At 37.4% G+C, this 17,890-nt stretch overlaps 1 protein-coding gene across 7 annotated transcripts in view; it reads left to right on the forward strand.

The window, feature by feature from the left end:
- TFDP1 (transcription factor Dp-1) overlaps positions 1-17,890 on the forward strand; it is a 37,556-nt gene that overhangs the window by 6,925 nt on the left and 12,741 nt on the right. For all 7 annotated transcript variants that reach the window (XM_068180229.1, XM_068180226.1, XM_068180231.1 and 4 more), the window contains exons 3-4: positions 7,330-7,396; positions 17,431-17,537. In XM_068180229.1, the coding sequence (XP_068036330.1) occupies positions 7,330-7,396; positions 17,431-17,537 (174 nt within the window). The remainder of the gene's footprint in view (positions 1-7,329; positions 7,397-17,430; positions 17,538-17,890) is intronic.

The following is a 17,890-nucleotide window of genomic DNA, read 5'->3' on the forward strand; positions in this document are numbered from 1 at the left end:
CAGAAGTTTGCAAACTAGTGATCAAATAATATTACGAAATTAGGTCATTTAAAAAGGAATCTCTGTTTGGGATTTTGAACATTGCTAATTTTTTTTAATTTGCCTTTTCAAAGAAGGCAAAAGGAAAGTGATCTTTAAACTCTCTTTTATACATTCCAGGCATGCAGTCAGAGCTGTTTTTTTTCCTCTGTTGGTTTGTATTATAAAATCAGGAAATAGCAGCTCAGAAGTTGCCTGTCACCTTGCCAGTTTGTTTGTCTAAATGAAGCATTTTCTTGTAGCCTGTAAGTGTTAAACTTTATTAATTGTATGTGCCAGTTACTGGTAGTGGCTTTATATAGGTATGTTGCAGTATTTTACTGAATAACTACATTGTGATGGCAACAGGCTCAACAAAAATGCAAATTTTAGAAGTTACACTGGGGATTAATTGTTTTGATGTTTGCATTTGATTGCGTGATTATCTATTAATGGAGATTTATTATGGCTAATTAGGAGTGGGAAGAAGAATGGATCAATCTTTGCTAAATGTTGTCTATATTGAAACAGTTCTCAGGTAGCAGACAACTTGATTTTAAAGATGGACAGTGGTCCATATTCCCCAAAAATGCTTCTGGCTACTTGTCTTGTGTTACATTACGTTTGCTAAGGGTTCCAGAACTGCATTATTGGTTACACAGATTTGTAACACAGAAAGTTACTCTGTGGGCCACTGGAGCCTTGTAATACACTGATAAGGGGGTTGATGAGGCAAATGGTTGTGGAAGGGTCTTGTGTAATGTTAGTTGTTGATTTCAGCTGTGGTTCAGGTGCTAATGAACAAGCTACTCTGGAGCTCTGGAGTCTTGATTTGGCTGGGAAAACAACAGTCTCTTACGGTCAGACCTAGAATGGTTGCAGGACGTAGTTGTGCAAGTGGCTGCTGCTGGTACCTCCACATGTGGTTATTTAGTCCAGGAGGATACTAATGATGATTTTATTATCTGATTAATTTATGTGGTAAAAGTGGAAAACCAGTGCTTTGTTGTCATGTTCACCGCTAGGAGTCTTGTATTCAATTCTGTTTTGTTCTTACAGCTTCACAGTTAGTTTTGGGGACATCATCTTTCAATTTTGCAATATCACTTGAGTAATTGAATTAACTGTAAAAAGTAACACCATGGAGTGACTTTTGACTCTTGAGGTGTTTTTGATCTGTTGGCTGCTTAGATAGGACCACCATTTGACTTGTCTTCAAAGTGAGTTAATTTAATTTTTGCTGCATTCTGGATGTGTTGCTCTTGTCAGAAAGAAAAGCCAATAAGCTAATGTCTTGACCTATTCTGCAGTAAAGGAGACCTTGGGTGTCATTTTGTGTATTGCTCGGTGTCCAACTTACCTGCAGTATCGGCAGAGCCTGTATCGACAATGCTTGACTGCACTTCTCATCTGTATTCAGCTTTTTGCCTTCACAATTCTGTGGTATCCAGACCTTTATTTTGGTGCTTTGGCTATGTCTTGTTAGTTAAGGTGATAAAAATTCAAATGTACTCTTTGAAAAGCTCATTTCTATGGTGTAGCTCATTGCTGAGTGATTGGCAGACACATTAATCTTGAAGATACTGCCATGAACTGAGAATGTGATATGATTGTATCTGTTCCAGAAAAAGGCTACTGAAACACAGTAAAACAACACATCTGAGAATTTTGAACAATCAGACTCCTGTAGCCCAGCTTCAAAAGTTTTATGTTATTTATACAGTAAAGGATAGTTCTCACTGGCTTAATTTTCAAAATGAAATCCAAATGTTTTAAATTTAAGAACTGTTTGGCCTTTTCTATAGTATTCCTCTACTTAATGTCTTGATTGCCCTTTATTTTTTGCAAAAATGAAATGGATGTATCATAAAAATAATCTTTTGCAGTTGCTTAATAATTCATTCCCAGAGCATGTTTGCTCTGGTCCCTGCATGAGATGAGAAACCAATGGGTAAGTAGTTCATTATCATCTTGTTATAAATGACATTTGCATATGGATAGGGATGAAAGAAGAATAAAGGTTGTTTAAGCAGTCTTAAAATAAGGTTGTTTATTTCTGATCACAAGCTTTATTCCAGTTCTGCTTCGTAACTTTGCTTGTTTTCTGTTGCTTCCTGATATTGAAATAAGGCAAACAAAAAAAGGAACCCTGCATTGTCAATAAAGTGGCCCATAGTAAAATTGCATGGCACGGAGCCTTTGGACATGTTGCCTTTAAAATGACTGGGGATCATCATGGATGGAGTTAGTTGCAGTTTTGCACAAGATGGGTGGTTTGCTAGTTGGCTTTGCAAATGCCTGTAGACAGCAGAGATATCGTCCTGGTCATGTAACTGTGGAATTGTTGTGGTTGGAAAAGACCTCCAAGATCAAGAAGTCCAGCCATAAACCCAATAGCACCAAATGCCCTGACAAGCTCTGGGTGGAGATGCTTTTCTTTCCCAATTCCTCCATTTTCTGATTCTATCATCGCTCCTTCTTTCCTAATTTATTTTCAACTTCTCTGTCAGAGTTCCAGCTTATTTCCCCTTTCAGTTGTAGTTTAGATTGTGTTCATTTTCCCACTTCCCATGTTCTTCCCTTCTTACAGGATTTGATCTTGTTGTTCCATTAAAGCTCTCTTAGGTTCTCATCAGTTGTATTGCCTGTACTTTTTCAGTGACTCACAGTTTCTCTCCCTCAACTCCTAATTATTCTATCTTCCATCTGATTTTCTAGCTCATTTTTTGTGTCTTTCCCAGCCAGTCCCAAAATTCTCTTTTTCAGACTGTCTCATTCTGACTCCCATTCTTTAACCATTCTTGTGTCTGTGGCACCTGTATCTCTTTGTCAAAGCCACTCCTGTGCCTCCATTCTCTATGGGCTTCATCTGCTGTTAACAACTGAAAAGTTCTGTTCTGAGAACCAACCTTGTAGCAGGTACCTCTGTTTCCATGTATCTCTACCCTTTTTGCTTTTCTTTCAGCACTTTTTCAGTGTTCTTAAAATAGGCTCATTACTTAGGAGCAGGGTAGAAGAGGTATTCCTGTGGCACAAAAGCACCCTTCTCTTCCCAATACTTCTCTGAAGTAGTGTGGGGCAGTGTGCCTCTTGGGTTAAATCTCATATACATAGCACATGTACTCGTTCAGTCTGGTTTTTGTCAGATAAACATCTTGCTTTTATCGGTTCGTTGTCCTTTTGTCCAAATTCACCTTGCATATTTTCCTGTTTAGTTTAAAGGTTCAGTGAATAATTTGATGATAGTTTTTATTAACAAATTGAATTGCAAGGCTGGAAAGCGGTGGAAGAAATTATATTTTTGTTGTAAGGATTTTGATTTTCTAATGCATAACTTCAGAGACTGCAAATAGTAACTTGTTAGTAAGATACTAAATTATTCTCTCATAATCTTTAGGGATTTTTAATAACTGAAATTCTCTGCATCTTCAGAAAATTTTGTTTCCGTTTAACTTCAGTCCCAACAGAAAGATACTTCCCAGTTTACTGATTTTCAGGCTGAGGGCACTTGTAGTGCCTTTCAGTTTTCACTTGTAAGCAAAACAGAAATAGACTTCCCAGTCCTTAGGACTGACAATGATCGCATAGCATGTAAAGCTAACTTTAGTTGATTTTTTTATCTGTTTAGTCCTTCAATTAATTTCTTTTCCTTAGGAGCTCTGAATAATGAGCTGAGACCAAAACCTCGGTGATGGTTGGGATCTTCACTCCACCACAGCTTCAGCAGTTCAAATTGCCAGATCTACTCATTTGTCCAGTGGGCTTTACCCTCCTTTCTGGTGATCTGTGGGAAGATACTAAGTTATTACAGCTTAGATGCTGTGTTGGATGTGTTGGCTTTGTTGTAGTGTGTGAAGGATGAAGGCTGTATCTATATCTGTTGCCTGTTTGGGATTTCAGGGGTTTCTTTTTATATCTGTAGATATAGCCAATATGTGTCTTCTAAGAGCAAAACTTTGCTGAATTGTGAAGTTGAACACACTTAATAAGCTTTCAAAATCAGATGTAAAGAGCATTATTATTTCAAGCAGCCCCAGGATCACCATCAAAGGGTGTGACACAACTTGAGATTGAGAATCGGGAGAAGGTGAGAAGAAACTGTGGAATACAAAGGAAAATAGTAAAAATCCAAATACCTGGTTAAGTAGCTTTATAAGACCTAAAAACTAAGTGTATTTTCTCATCAGAAAATAGAATTTCCTTAATGTCTGAACCCTTCCTGACAGAAAGTTTCCACTGGGGAAAATCTAATACTTTTCCTGGCTGTTTTTTTATTGGTGGGGGGGGGAGGGGGGAGGAGTGTTGGTTTTGGTGATGTTTTGGGTTTTTCTTTTTTTTTGGTTCATTGTGAATCTGCACCTATAATATACTGAATGGGAGCTATAGTCACATTTTCCTCTATTTTCTTTCTTTTGGGTCCTATACTACATAGGTCCCAGAGGAGTAATCCTGGTTCTTCCTTCAAAATAAGCTGGCTTGAAAAATAGGGAGAATGTCCTCAAAATGTACACTTAGAGATGTTTTGTCTAGTGTTTCCATTTCAGAGCAAAGACACCAGAATTCTGTGTGGGATGGAAGTTTTGCTTTTCAGTTTTCTTTGACCAAAACTTGTCCCTTCAACCAGGGATAAGTTTTGCTCACCTTAGAATTAAAAGTGTATCTGGAAGTGTGAAGAGCATACTGGGGCTGGAATAACAGAACTTTCATTATGAATAATAGCAGCTGGGGGTACTGTTTTGCTGTAGGATTGATGGTATTCTTTCTAAATAGCTTTCTTGAAGTCTTTCTGGGCATATGCTTACAAATGAGTTGAATATTTACATGCCATTTTAACTGCTAGAGGTGAACCTTTAGTAAGACACTGGTAGAAAGGTGGAGGAACTGTAACTCGTATATTGGTCTTTAGTATTGTGGTCCCTAAGGAGACCACAATAACAATCACTGATTGTTATTCAGTAATTGCTATTTTCTGAATTGTCCCAATTTGTTTTCTTTTATTGATTAAGTGTGGTGTTTTTTCCCAAATGTTCTCTAGGTTTTCGGTGACTTTTGTACTTTCAGTCACACAAAAGCGTGGTTTAGGGCATGTATCATTAACCTGAACCTTTGTAATGCTAGATTAAATTATGATTTTTGGAGTTGCATATTGTTTTGGGTAATTTTTTCACTGTATGTTTTAATAATGCAGAAGAAGACTTGAAGCTTATGAGATTATTTGATACTATGATGTTGATTCACTTACTTAAAATGAATCACAAAGACTCTACTGGAGACATTCAAATTTTTAAAAAATAGAAAATGGAAGGGACCAATAAGTAGTTGATTACTGAATTGCCTAATTTTCCAATTACTGAAATAGTGATTTGCAATAAGACTTGAATTTGCTGAATATCACAGCTTAAATATTTGGTTTTGGAATATCACTGTAACTGACATGCACTTGGTGCAGGTTTGCTTTTGCATATTAAACTGATGAATGGATTTAATAATTCAAAATTATTAAATTATGTTGCTTAAAGATATTACAGATTAAAATAGCCATTTTCTTAGTGGTTTTCTGATCAAAACTAGAATATATTAAATGCTTTTCCAGTCTCATTTATAATCGTTATTTATTCTCATGTAAAAAAGAACTTGCAGGTGTCCTGAGTACAAGCCTCTTTCTGCTGTGGAATACAAACTTAAGTACTGCATTTAAAGAAATTATGACAGTGAGACTGCACTTCCTGCGTGGTTTAACACTTCTGTTTTGAAATTTAGATGTAATGGGAGTATAAGGTAACACTTAGCCAAAAATTTTCCTTCATGTGTTCCCATGGAGTTCCAGTGTTCTGGAATGTCATGCTGCCATATTGTAGCCCTAATAACATCTTTGTACACAATACTGGTCTCATATTGATGAGTATACCTTTTATTTTGGAGGTGTCTGATGTAGACTGTTGCCTTTCTGAATTATGTGGTTAAATGTGATAAAGAGTGAGGCTTATAAAGAGTTCTGGTGTCTGGGAACAGGGTGGTAAAACTTATTTGTTTGAGTGGGTCTTAGAAATCCTTGCTGTGGGCAAGAAGGAGGACAGGCAGTGTTCTGAAACAACTGAAAAGTTGTTGCAGCCTCTCTAAAACTATGCTATTGTGTTAGTTTTTAGGAGTGGGGAATGGAGGACAGAACTGTCACAGCTTTTCATTCTATCCATCACTTCTACTGTCTGCTCACTTAGGGTTTCTCTGTGTGTCCAGGTCCTCATTGCTGCCATGCCATTACAGGCCACTGCTCTTTATGCCTTTATTCCAGCTTGTCTCCTGTGCTCCATCATCTTCTCTCCCCATTCACTGAGGAGAGAAAATTTCCTGCTTAAAGTTTCCTGTCTTTGGTAAGAAATCCTTGGTCTGATGTACCTGGATAATAATGGCTCCACAGCATCACCTAGTGGCTTCCTTGTTTTCCCAAAGTTCTGGCAGATCTCGAGTAGGGCTCTTCAGGTGGACTTGCAGCGGAGAAGCTTTGCTGTTGACTGACAGCAAAGCACTTGATTCTTGCGCAGGGTTGTCAGTAAGCCTGCCTGTACCCGCATTGTGCAAAATGCAGCTCAGGACTTCTCAGCCTCTGGAACACCATGTGCTACACTGTGGTTCAGTACAGGTATTGACTTCTTGCTGTTGTTTCTAAATGGAAACAGTGTGTCCTGTATTCATTAAATATTTTTTCAGAACTGTTTTGTCTGCAGGTACAAAGAAATTACTGCATCGTGTTCTCTATTCAATTAATAGTATTTTGAAAAGTAATCACTGCTGTGAAGTTTTGAATGGATGGTGATGACTTTGTAAACCTTATGTAACCCTATAGCTTTTTTAATTTTAGAGGTTTTTATTCTGATCTTTGAAAAAATAACAATTGAAAGGCTCAATATATTTCTTATTAATGATATTTTTCCTGATTAAAATGGCCCAGACACTCTCCACTGCCTGTGCTGTTTTTGCTGTAATGTTTTTACCTTGTGTGAGTAGTATCTACAGAGAGAAAGGTGTAGTTGCAGTTGTCTGTTAAAACAGTGCATACAAACTGTGAGAGCTTAGGACACAAATAGCAAAGTAGGTGTAAACTGATTTTCTGCTTGCTCTTAAAGAATATGGTGTTTATAAAATCAAGATCTTAAAATTTGAGAAATACTATACCCCAAACAGTTCATAGTGGCAGGTTTGTGACAAAATGAGAGTGGTAGTAGTAGAGGCTACTGGTAAGATACCTTTCATCTTTACCAATAAAAGGCTATCTGTGTTTGTAGAATTATTAAAAGTTGCTTTCTTTAACAGGCTGGACTAATTGAAGCCAATGGAGAGCTTAAGGTGTTTATAGACCAAAACCTAAGTCCTGGAAAAGGTAAGAACACAATTCTTGGTAAGACTCTCCATTTCTTGATTTTTAGTTATTATGCATTTTACTGACTTTAAACTGCTTTCTTAGCATAATTTTTGTAAAGTTTTTCTTAAGTTATATGATCAGTAAGCAAACTGTAGATTTGCTGTGGTTTATAATTGTCTTAAAACTACAGGTGCAGTTCAGTGGTGGTTTGTCCTACATGTGATCTCCTTAGTGTAGCTTGTGTTGAAGTATAAAGACCAGTATGTTCTGAAGCATCTTTGGGGCACTGTGTTTTAGCAAATGGAAAAAAAAATGCAGGGGGGAAGAAGTTTAAAATGGTTTATAACAGTTTTTACGATAGTGCATCCACTCTCTTGCAAGCTTATCTCAAAATATATTGTGAACAGAACTGTTTGGTCTTGCAGATAATGCCTGTGCATGTATGATAATGTAATGTCATTAAGCAGTTTAATAAAACACAAGATAAAAATTTGAACTTGAATTTGATATGTGAGCTAAAAAACTGAGAGTACCTAAGCATTTGGGGAGTTAGGAGCTGCGCTTTCCCAGTTAGCATCGTTGGGGGAAAAAACCAGAAGTGGCACTGAGTTCCAGCCGCCTGCAGTTCTGGACAGCTATGGCATGTAACCTCTTCTGTAAACTGATTATACTACATTTGAAGACTACATTTCATATATTCTTACAGGACGGCTGTTTCCAAAGTGAGACTGTAGAACTCTTCTCTAATTCCAGTAAAGTATATTCTTGTCAGTTTATGCATTCTGCTCATGACAGTTGTTTATCAGGTCAATAATTTTCTTCAGCATGTTTACTGACTCTTGTAAATAACAACTGAGTATGTTAACAGTCTTTACTAGTTTGACAGCTAACTAGCCACTATGTCCTAGATTGCTCATCAGATGTGCTCTTTGTCCTCTCTGTTTTCCTTATTGTATCTTTTGAGCCTGTTTGATTGCTTTCATCAACTTTCTTGAATACAAGTGACTAAAACAGTATGTGTGACTCCCAAGTGAAGTGTCAGTCATTTTTGTATGGAGGGATCAGTAATATTTCTGTGCAACATCATGTTTGGTTCATACGTACCTCACAATATATTTTGGTGAAATGGCCATTTTTCTTTCTTGTTGCTTCCCAATAATGACAGTCTGCTTTATTCTTGTATATGACAGATTGTGTCCTTTGATAGGCTGTGTGAAGTAAAGGTGAAATGTATATTAACACAGTCATCTGCTTACTGTCTGTAAACCTTACTGTTGACTAATAAACTTGCTTTAAGATTGTTGGAATACTCCAGTACTCCCAGATTAATTTGTAGTCCAGTGCAAGTGAACTCCTGTAGTATTACTGCTCTAGTATTTTATATACCATTTCAGGAAACCCATTTAACTTCTGTAACCACCAGTAGGTACAGCAAGTATTTTATTGGCATCTCACTAGACTCTGTCTTGGACATTTCCTTGTCTAAAATACACACTGCTTTACAGAAGGGGGGTATCCCACTAATCTGTCCTGTTCTGCATTTGGTGGAGAGGGCACTAAGGGTTGAGTGAAGACACGTATTAACTGGCAGAGGTGTATTTCTGTAAACACAGTCACACCCCCCTGAGCTAAAGAAGTGTGCAAGTAGGTACCTGATCCTTAACAGCTGTACCATATGTCCTAACCCTGTGGGCAGTAAAACTGATTTTTTTTTCAGGGCAGATACTTTAGGAGGGTACATTTTACACCCACATAGGTGTCTAGACCCTGTTACAGTCAGTGGAGATCTAGTCAAAACAGTGCAGTCTAGACAGCAAGAACTGGAAATACGACTCTTCCGTTATTACATAGCTCTAAGTAGAACTGGGCAAATTGGAGGGCATTTTATTGCTTATAGAATTTTGTAAATAAATTCAAGTTCTTAAATAGTTTATTATAGCTCTGCACTTTGTCCAGTTTGAGAGTAGAGCTCTCTACTTTCAATGTATAACACAGCAAACTGAACTATCCTTGGCCCATTTCTGCATCTCATTACTTTTAGTGGAGTTCTATGAAGTTAATAGACAGTAACTAATTCTTAATATAGAGAAGAAACAACTATTTCTCTTAGCTTCATCAGTTTGTGGTTCTTGTCTGTGTTTTATGTGCAGGCTCTGTGGTCTTGATCAGAGACTTGCAAATATTTGTCACTGAAGTACTCAGATATGTATCAGAATTTATTCACTCAAGTAGTACTTTTTTACTTTGCCACCTTTGTAATTTTTAGGGGGTTTTCTGCAGTCTTTAAATGTTGACTGACAACTGCACACAAAGTACTATGCTCTCTCTGAAAATAGCTGTCTGCATCACATGCCATTATATCAACAAGGTGCTGTCCTCTATTTTTTTAAATCTGTGCAAAATTTCTCTTAATTTCACAATGGAGAGGATTCAGTCCAGAACAGTCAGGGAGTAAGCTTTCCATAGGGTAGCAGAAGTGTATCTGGTATACTTTTTAGGGTGAGTTTAAGGTGGTTAGGGAAAAAAATCTTTATGTTCTTGTCTGGTGGTCACCATTTAAAAGGTTTTTTATGTTTTTGTTTGTTTGTTTGTGTTTTTGATTTTGTTTTGTTTTTTTCTTCATCTTCCCCTTTGGGTTTGTATTTCTTTTAAGGAAAGAAATTTTGTATTTTTCTTTGTATTTCTTTTCTAGAAGTTGCAAGTCAATCACAAGAAGAGATTGAGAGTACATTACATGATTGATATAGGTTGTGGGGTCGAATCTCCCTGCTGTGTCAGATGAGTGGTTTGTTTAGCCCAATCTGCTGCCCTTGACAACAGTAATGGGGCAGGCTCTTGAGGGAGAATGCAGGAGCCTGGCTGCTTTTTGAAGTTCATTCTTTTTATGCACCTACAGCGCTCAAAGTCACTGGATTAGTAATGCCAGAGGGTGCATTCCATCATAGTTCTGGGAAAGTCCAACTTTGAAACTCAGTGGATTGAGAAGAAAATCCAGCAAGAAATCTATTACTTGCTTCAGTTTCTACTTGTTGCTAGCCAGATGTGAAAGGAGGAGTTCAACTGTCAGAGGAATAAAGGTTTTAGGGGGGATGGTAGAGGACAAAAAATGACTTGTGTGCTGGGTCATAAGGACATGCTTGCAAAAACAGGGTTAAAGAGAAAGAGCAGAATATTGTTACTGAAGCAGTTCTATAACATTGTTGTCAGCAATCTGAAAGGTATATGACTAAGTGGTAGGTATATGGCTCAAGTATGAAAGATAAGTGAAGATTGACTTTTCTGGCCAAAACAGGTTATGATGCAAAAGTTCTCACAGCCTGAACAGCTTTGTTGCAATTTGCTTTCAAAATGGGCTGTGAATGAGCTTGTGTAAATTTTTAATCTGCACTGGCAGAAGTATGGCAACTGGATAAGTTCAGACTTGAGTTTGGTGGTACGGTTATGTTGCTGTTTCTTGAATAATAAAGAGGGGACATCACCATCTTGCTCAAAAAAACCTAAACATTTGTAATCAGAGAGGGTATTTTAGAGAATAATCTCTGTATGCAAGTCTTATCCATACACTCATTCCCTGACTGTTCGTTAATGTCTGCTGACAGAAACAGGTTACCAGTGTAGACAACCTTTTTACTTCAGCAAACAGGGATGTGCTTCCACTTATCTCATGGAGAGACTGGTCTCAGCCATGAACTCCAGATTAGGATTTGTCTTTTAAAGCAGAGACAGACTTTATTTATTTTAAGAGGATAAAACAGTATGTAAAAACCCCCAAACAAAAACACAACAAGCCCCAAAAACCCAAACAACAACCCCACAAAGGTTTGTTTATAATGAGTAATGCATGCAATTTTGAATAAATTAGTCATGCACATAAAATACCTTTCTAGAAAATACTCTAAAAATTTCTTGCTTCAAAACCACCTCTACTGTGAAGAGGTATCAACCTATTTGTGTTAGAAATGAGATGGTAGCTTGTGTTTCCTCCAGTGTTTGTGCAAACTCCAGAAGTTGCCTGTAAATTTGCCCATGTTTTCTGATACCCCTTTGTATTTCCATTACTGGAGTGTAACACTCCATATAGCCCTGAAAAGAAGTATGACTGTGAAAGGTTTGTTTTACTTGGTAACCAGCAAGGTGGTTTCCAACTGGCTAATTAATTTTGAGAGTTAGCAAATACGTATGGTTTGGAAGGATAGAAAGAATTTTTAATAGGGGCTGAACTAGCAAAACTTCCCTATGAGTTTGTGTTTTCTATTTGTTACTTGGCAATGAATTTTAGAAACTGAGCAATTTTGCCGTTTCTGGGGGATACATTTTTAAGAAAACTCTTACATTCTGGTCCTTGTCATATTCAGATGAGTGTTGATATTGAAGTATTAAATACAACACTATTCAGTTCTAATCTTGCCCCTCACTTGTGGAGAAATTTGGATGAAAGAAATTATTTGCTTGAGATGGATGAGAGGGAAAAGGTAACTAGTGGTATTAATATTGTATTGAAATGAAAGCTTTTTGTTTAAAAATTACTCATAAAGAAAAGTTGAATCTTCTCTTGTGCCAGTAGGTGGCATTATTGGTATGTAACCAGAAAATGCTTTTAAGGTATGTCTCTAGCTGCTTTCACTGCTTACGCCTTAAAAAAAGGTTTCATATTTTATAGGCTAATTATATTTACATTTCAGATTTGAAAAAATCAAAGACAAAGATGTAACATTTTAAGGTGTGTTTAGACTCATATTTCAGCACTGCCTAGCTATAAGGTTGTTTTGTGCTTTTTATTTATGTGATAAGAAACTTGTAGTGTAATGTTATTGTTACTTTTACTTGAAAATTCATACTCACTGATTTTTAACAGTGACTGGAATGGTTCCTCTGGAGTAGAACAAGAGATCAATTTCAGAACCCATGAATTATGCTTCAGCAAACAGATACATGCTTGAAATTGGTTATAAAATGCATATGTATTACTGCAGCTGAAGAAAATCCAATTAATATTGTCTAAAGTAAAGCTAAGGAAGTAAACTCTTTCTGGAAGTAGAAACGTAATTTTTGAAAGTCTAGAAATGGACCCCAGTTTATTTCAACACAGACTTGGAAGAACTGGTTTGTAATAGCAGAATTATTACTAGTCATATATAAAGATGGTAAGAATCACATAGAAGTCTGAGTTGATGTAATCAGTGAGGGAGGACTGCACACTGGGAGACATGGATTTCTGCACAAAAGTTCAGAATTGCTGTATAAGCGTGTTTGTTGTCTTAACAGGATGGTGTGGCTTCTTCAGTAGGTAGAGGTGCTTTTACTTGATTTGGCACACAGGTGGGGACAATCATCTGTGTATTGTCACACAGAGACCCTCAAAAAGAATTCTGTGTTTTCTGAAAACTAGCATATAACTAACTAATAAAATAACATGAAATATCTGTGATGTTCCTGACAGAGATGTTAACAACTGCAACATCACAGGAGTGACATGTGAGGAATCAGTTCCCAGGATATAATTGTCACCTGTTTTATGACAGAATTTAGTTTGTTAGAGACTGCATTACGAGGGAACTGAGTTGCTTTTTGTTGACTACTGTCTTTTTCTCAAGTAAAGAAAACAAAGGCAAGTTACTTTAGAAAATGGTAGAATATCTAGAAGGAAAGGGATTTTCTGCCCCTGAGGCAAGGAGTACCTCAGCCCATCCTTCCTATCCTGAACACAAAATTCAAAGTCACTGCTGTTTCAAGAACCGGAGCAGTCAACTTTTCAGGAGAATCTACTTCACTGTCTGCAGAGGGCACTCGTTTCTTCCATTCTGTGTCTTTTTTCTGTCATCTTAAGGTTTTTTAAATGTTCTTAATTAACTGCATCACCTTCCTTTAAACTGTCAAAATTCTGCAAGGGATTCCTTCTTTCTGGTAAAGCTCTTTGGTTTGTTTTTATATGCAAGCAAAGGTCCAGTTAACCAGTAGCCAAAGAGAGCACTTACTTGTTTGTAGACAGATAAATAACAGGTTTTGTTAGAGTGCTGCTTCTTTTGATCTGCAATTTTTTTATGCCATTACTCCTTGATTCCACCTGCAACATTATCTTGTATTTGGAGGTATTCTGGAACATCATACTGATGAAGTTGTACTCCCCTTTAGGTTTAATGATTGCTTTTAAGTTACTAAAAGTAGTTTTCCAAACATTTGTGACACTGAGAATGTAAGTAGTAGTAGTTATATCCTTCTCTATACTTTGTTTTTTCTGCTCTACATGGCATTTTTCCTGTGGTTCTCAAAGTCTTTAAGGGGGAAAAAAAGATGGGTCAGTACTAGCAGTATTAGTAATTTGTTTTGAAAAGAAGACTTGATGCCAGTAAAACTGTTTGCAAACTTGTGGTTTAAATTTTTACGTGCTGTTGGGTACATTGTTGTCTACAAAATACAGGATTATTGGGATTGCAGTGATTGCTGAGTAACAGTAATTAAGAAATTAGTATTAAGATTTGTTTGAGAAACTGAGCTGTCAGTCACTTGCAAATGTAAGTTGGTAAAATTACTTCTGCTTGTATTTAACAAACAAAAACCTCGCACATATTATGAGCCTTTGAAAATGCAGATAATTATGAGTAAAATGTTTGCATGTGTGGCAAATGAGAAAATAGAATGCACTTGGACAGAGACATTGCAAATATCCTCTTAAAAGTTTTCTTTTCTGTATAATTGAGCAGTTATACTCATGATAGCTTTTATAAGTTCACTTTGACTTTGCTTTGAACGGTGATGCTTGTGTTACTGTTCTTTCACTTACATTTATGTTTCCTTGCCAGTCAGTTTGTGCTGTACAGAAAGATGAACCTTGCAGTTTCTGTTTAGAGCCACATTGGTTCAGTTGCAGGAATTAACTCTGGCACAGCACTACAGGAAATGTTAGTGTAATTAAAAAATTTAAAGAAACAATAGTGTGTGCTCTTTCCTTCCCATGGATGTTTTAGTTGCAAGATAGCTATTTCTGTTCATAAAATAAATTATTAATAATAGGAGGCTGGAGGCCATCCCATCTAATAAACCTTACCTTCCAAGCAGGATCAGCTTTGATGCGCAGAGCCTTCATTTCTTAAATTTTGCTGTGTATCACCAAAGAATCTCCTATGCAGCCTGTTGCTGTGCACTGCCTTTGACAATTTCTCTGGTTGGAATTTGCCATGCTACAACTTGTGACCATTCCCTCTTTTCCTTTTGTTGTGTCCTCTGTCATCTCTACACTTCCCTTTAATAGTTGAAGGCAGTGATTTCTGCATGTAACACCCCGTGCTCCACCTTAACCTTCTCTTCCAGAGGCTGAATGCACCAGTCTCCCTGAGCTTCTCCTTGTGCAGGATATACTTCAGTACCCAAGGCACACTGGTGTCTTCCTGCCGCACTCTCCTGTTTGCTAGTGCCTCTCTGGCACCGTGCACCCCAAAATTGAACAGAGTCATCCAGGCACAGTGTAGGGACTGCCAAAAGAAAAGGAAGAATCGCTTATTGTTGTATGCTTCCAAATGCAGCTCAGGATGTGTTTAAGTCTTTGTTAGCATAGGGGAGTCCCTCTGGGTCACACACAGCTTATTGTTTGCCCAGGCCCCCTGGTACTGTTGATATAGTACCAGAGGGAAAGAGAGCAGCATAGCCTGCACCAGTTTGTGAAAAGCTCAGATAATGGCAGATGAGTAAGTCAGACTTCTGTGGCACTCGGTTGAGCACGTAACAGAGAAGCAATACATATGTGGACAGATGTGATAGTAGCCTTCAACAGGGCTCTTCTAGAGGGAGGCGAAAAGCCAGGGTGTGCAGTTACTTCTTTTCAAAGTCATGCTTTGAAAGAGTCAACAACCATGTGGATAAGGATTATCTAATCAGAGCAATGTCCTTGGATTTCTTAAAAATAATAAAAAAAAATTGATTATCAAGGTCCTTAATCAGCCTGTTAAGCTAAGGTGTGATAGAATGGGATGGTCCTCCCATGGGTTAATAATTGGTGAAAACTGAACTTGGTACAATGAGTATCCCAAGTGAGCTATTAGCACTGAAGAAAGATCTTGAAGTTGTAGGTTATTTTAATGAAAATGTGGTATCAGTGTTTGGTGGGGAATTTTGAGAATTACTTAAAAAGGAACAGGGACTAAAATAGTAAACGAGCTATAAATAACATACTGCATTCCTTGGTCACAAATACTCTATGGATGCCTGTTATCTGCAAAAGAAAGGGCAGGAGAACTAGAAAGCAACAGTGACCATCAGAGGTAAGGGAAAGTTGGTTAAAGCATGGTGCTCATAATGCCAAGGTTGGGGGTTTGATTCCTGTATAGGCCATTCACTCAAGAGTTGGAATTGATGATCCTTGTGAGTCCCTTCCAACTCAGAATATTCTGTGATTCTGAGAAGATGATGAAATAGATGAGTTTTCTTAACCTTGGAAAGCAGTTACAACTCCTCTTTTATAATGGAAACGCAGTCTTCAGATTGCACTGAATTTTTTAAAGCAGTGAGGAGAAGTTTTAAAAAAAGACCCCCGGGAAGCTGAGAAGAAGCTACACAAGCACTGCTAGCCAGGGTAGTTTATATTGATTTATTGTATTCCACAGAGAGGAAGAACAAACACAATTCTGATCATGATAGTGATGAGTGTACTTGGAGGGACAGGAAGGTGTAACAGACTTATATTACAAACTGGATAGCTGCTGACTTTCTGAAAGAGCACTGGGAAGCTGGTTAGTAATGGAAGAAGGGCATGCTGCTGCATCCTGTTTGGGAATAGATTGATCACCGAGAGTAAATTCTTAAGTGAAGCTATCACTTTGACATGGTGTAGTAATAGCAGCTGGGAAATATAAGCCTTCTGGAAAGCAAGGGCTTAAAGAAGATTTGAATTGTCCTCAAACTTCCCGTAGACTTCCTGAATGTGTAAAGAGGGATGATAGGCATTAAGGACCAGTTACAGCCCTCCTGACACAGCCCTTGTAAAAATACATATTTATTGTTTCTGTATTGGACAATGGGAAAAAGACAGAGGAATGAGAATTGGACCAAGTCCTTCTGACCCCACTGGCCTCTTTAAAAGTAATCTCAGAGAACAACTGCTAAACCTGACAACCACTTGACAATTGATTTGGCAAAAAAAATGTCTCCAGTATTTTAAGACTGGTTTGTTCATCATTTTCGTACTGTAGTTAGTCTTTGTTGCTTTTTTTTTCTTTGCTCTGTTTCGTTGTTGGCTGGGGAGATTTTTGTTTGTTTTAAATAGGTGGGTTTGTCGTTCTTTCTTCTCAACTATATCATGGAACATCAAACTGCTAGTGGATACCTGCATTGTTATTTTTGTAGTTGATTTTTTTTACATGGCTTAAGACTTGCTTTACCTACCAGTGCTGATTGTGTATAGGTTATGAACAGGGAGAGAGAGACCAGTGCTGATTGTGTATAGGTTATGAACAGGGAGAGAGAGAACAGCCTTTCCTGCAGGGTCGGTGTGCTGAGATGCGTATATTTTTCTGAAATAATGGATTCTTGGGGTTGTTTGTTCTTCAATTCCTTGCCTTCAGCTGGGAGGGGGCATTTAGAGGAAAGTTGGGAATATTCTCTTGGAAAGGCCTGTTCCAGCCAAATTTTATCTCCTGTAGATCAGCATGTCTCAGAAGGTTATGCCATATTCTATGGCATTGGGCATGTTTGTCAGGTGGTTCTGAAAATTATTTCAATAGCCATTAAGAGTAGGGCTAGAAGAAGAGAGGACTATGCTTTTTGTCAAATACTGGTTGCCTCTATTACTCTGCTTTAAGAGAGAAATTGGAACACAAGGAATTAAACCATACTCATATTAAAGCATTGACCTGTAGAAGGTTACATAGAAGAAAGTTTGAGAGAACATACTGTGAATCTTAATTTCTTTTTTTGCTTCTCATGTATAAATGCGGCATTTATATTGAGACTAAGCGTTTCAGGGCTAGTTTCCATTAATATGCATTGGTAGTATAGATGAGATTATTTCCTAAAATAATACAATGTGCTGACCTGAAGCTCTCTACTTGTATTTGTTTTAGGGGTTGTTTCTCTATTGGCTGTTCATCCTTCTACAGTAAATACGATTGGAAAACAGCTCCTGCCAAAAACATTTGGACAGTCTAATGTCAACATTGCACAACAAGTGGTAAGGAGACTTTGTGGGGTTTTTTTTTTGTTGTTGTTTCTTTGTTTGTAGGATGTGGGGTTGTTTGGGTTATTGGGGTTTTTTGTTTGTTTTGGAGTTTTTGTTTGTGTGTTTTGTCTGGTTATCTCTCTATCTATCTATTTATTTATTTATTTATTTTTATTGCTTGTCCTATTGTTTACACATGCTGCAAATCTGACGTAGCCTGGTAGTCTGTATCACTCATCATGGGCAGATAATTGAAGTTTGTTTCTAATTTTAATAGACTTAGGTTAAATAAAAAATGTATTGTGTAAAGAAGTTCAAAGGTGACTCTCAAATCAACATGAAGGTACCTCACTGTTCAGGTGGCT

The sequence above is a fragment of the Anomalospiza imberbis genome, chromosome 2 (genome assembly GCF_031753505.1).
Source record: "Anomalospiza imberbis isolate Cuckoo-Finch-1a 21T00152 chromosome 2, ASM3175350v1, whole genome shotgun sequence".
Taxonomy (NCBI): domain Eukaryota; kingdom Metazoa; phylum Chordata; class Aves; order Passeriformes; family Viduidae; genus Anomalospiza; species Anomalospiza imberbis.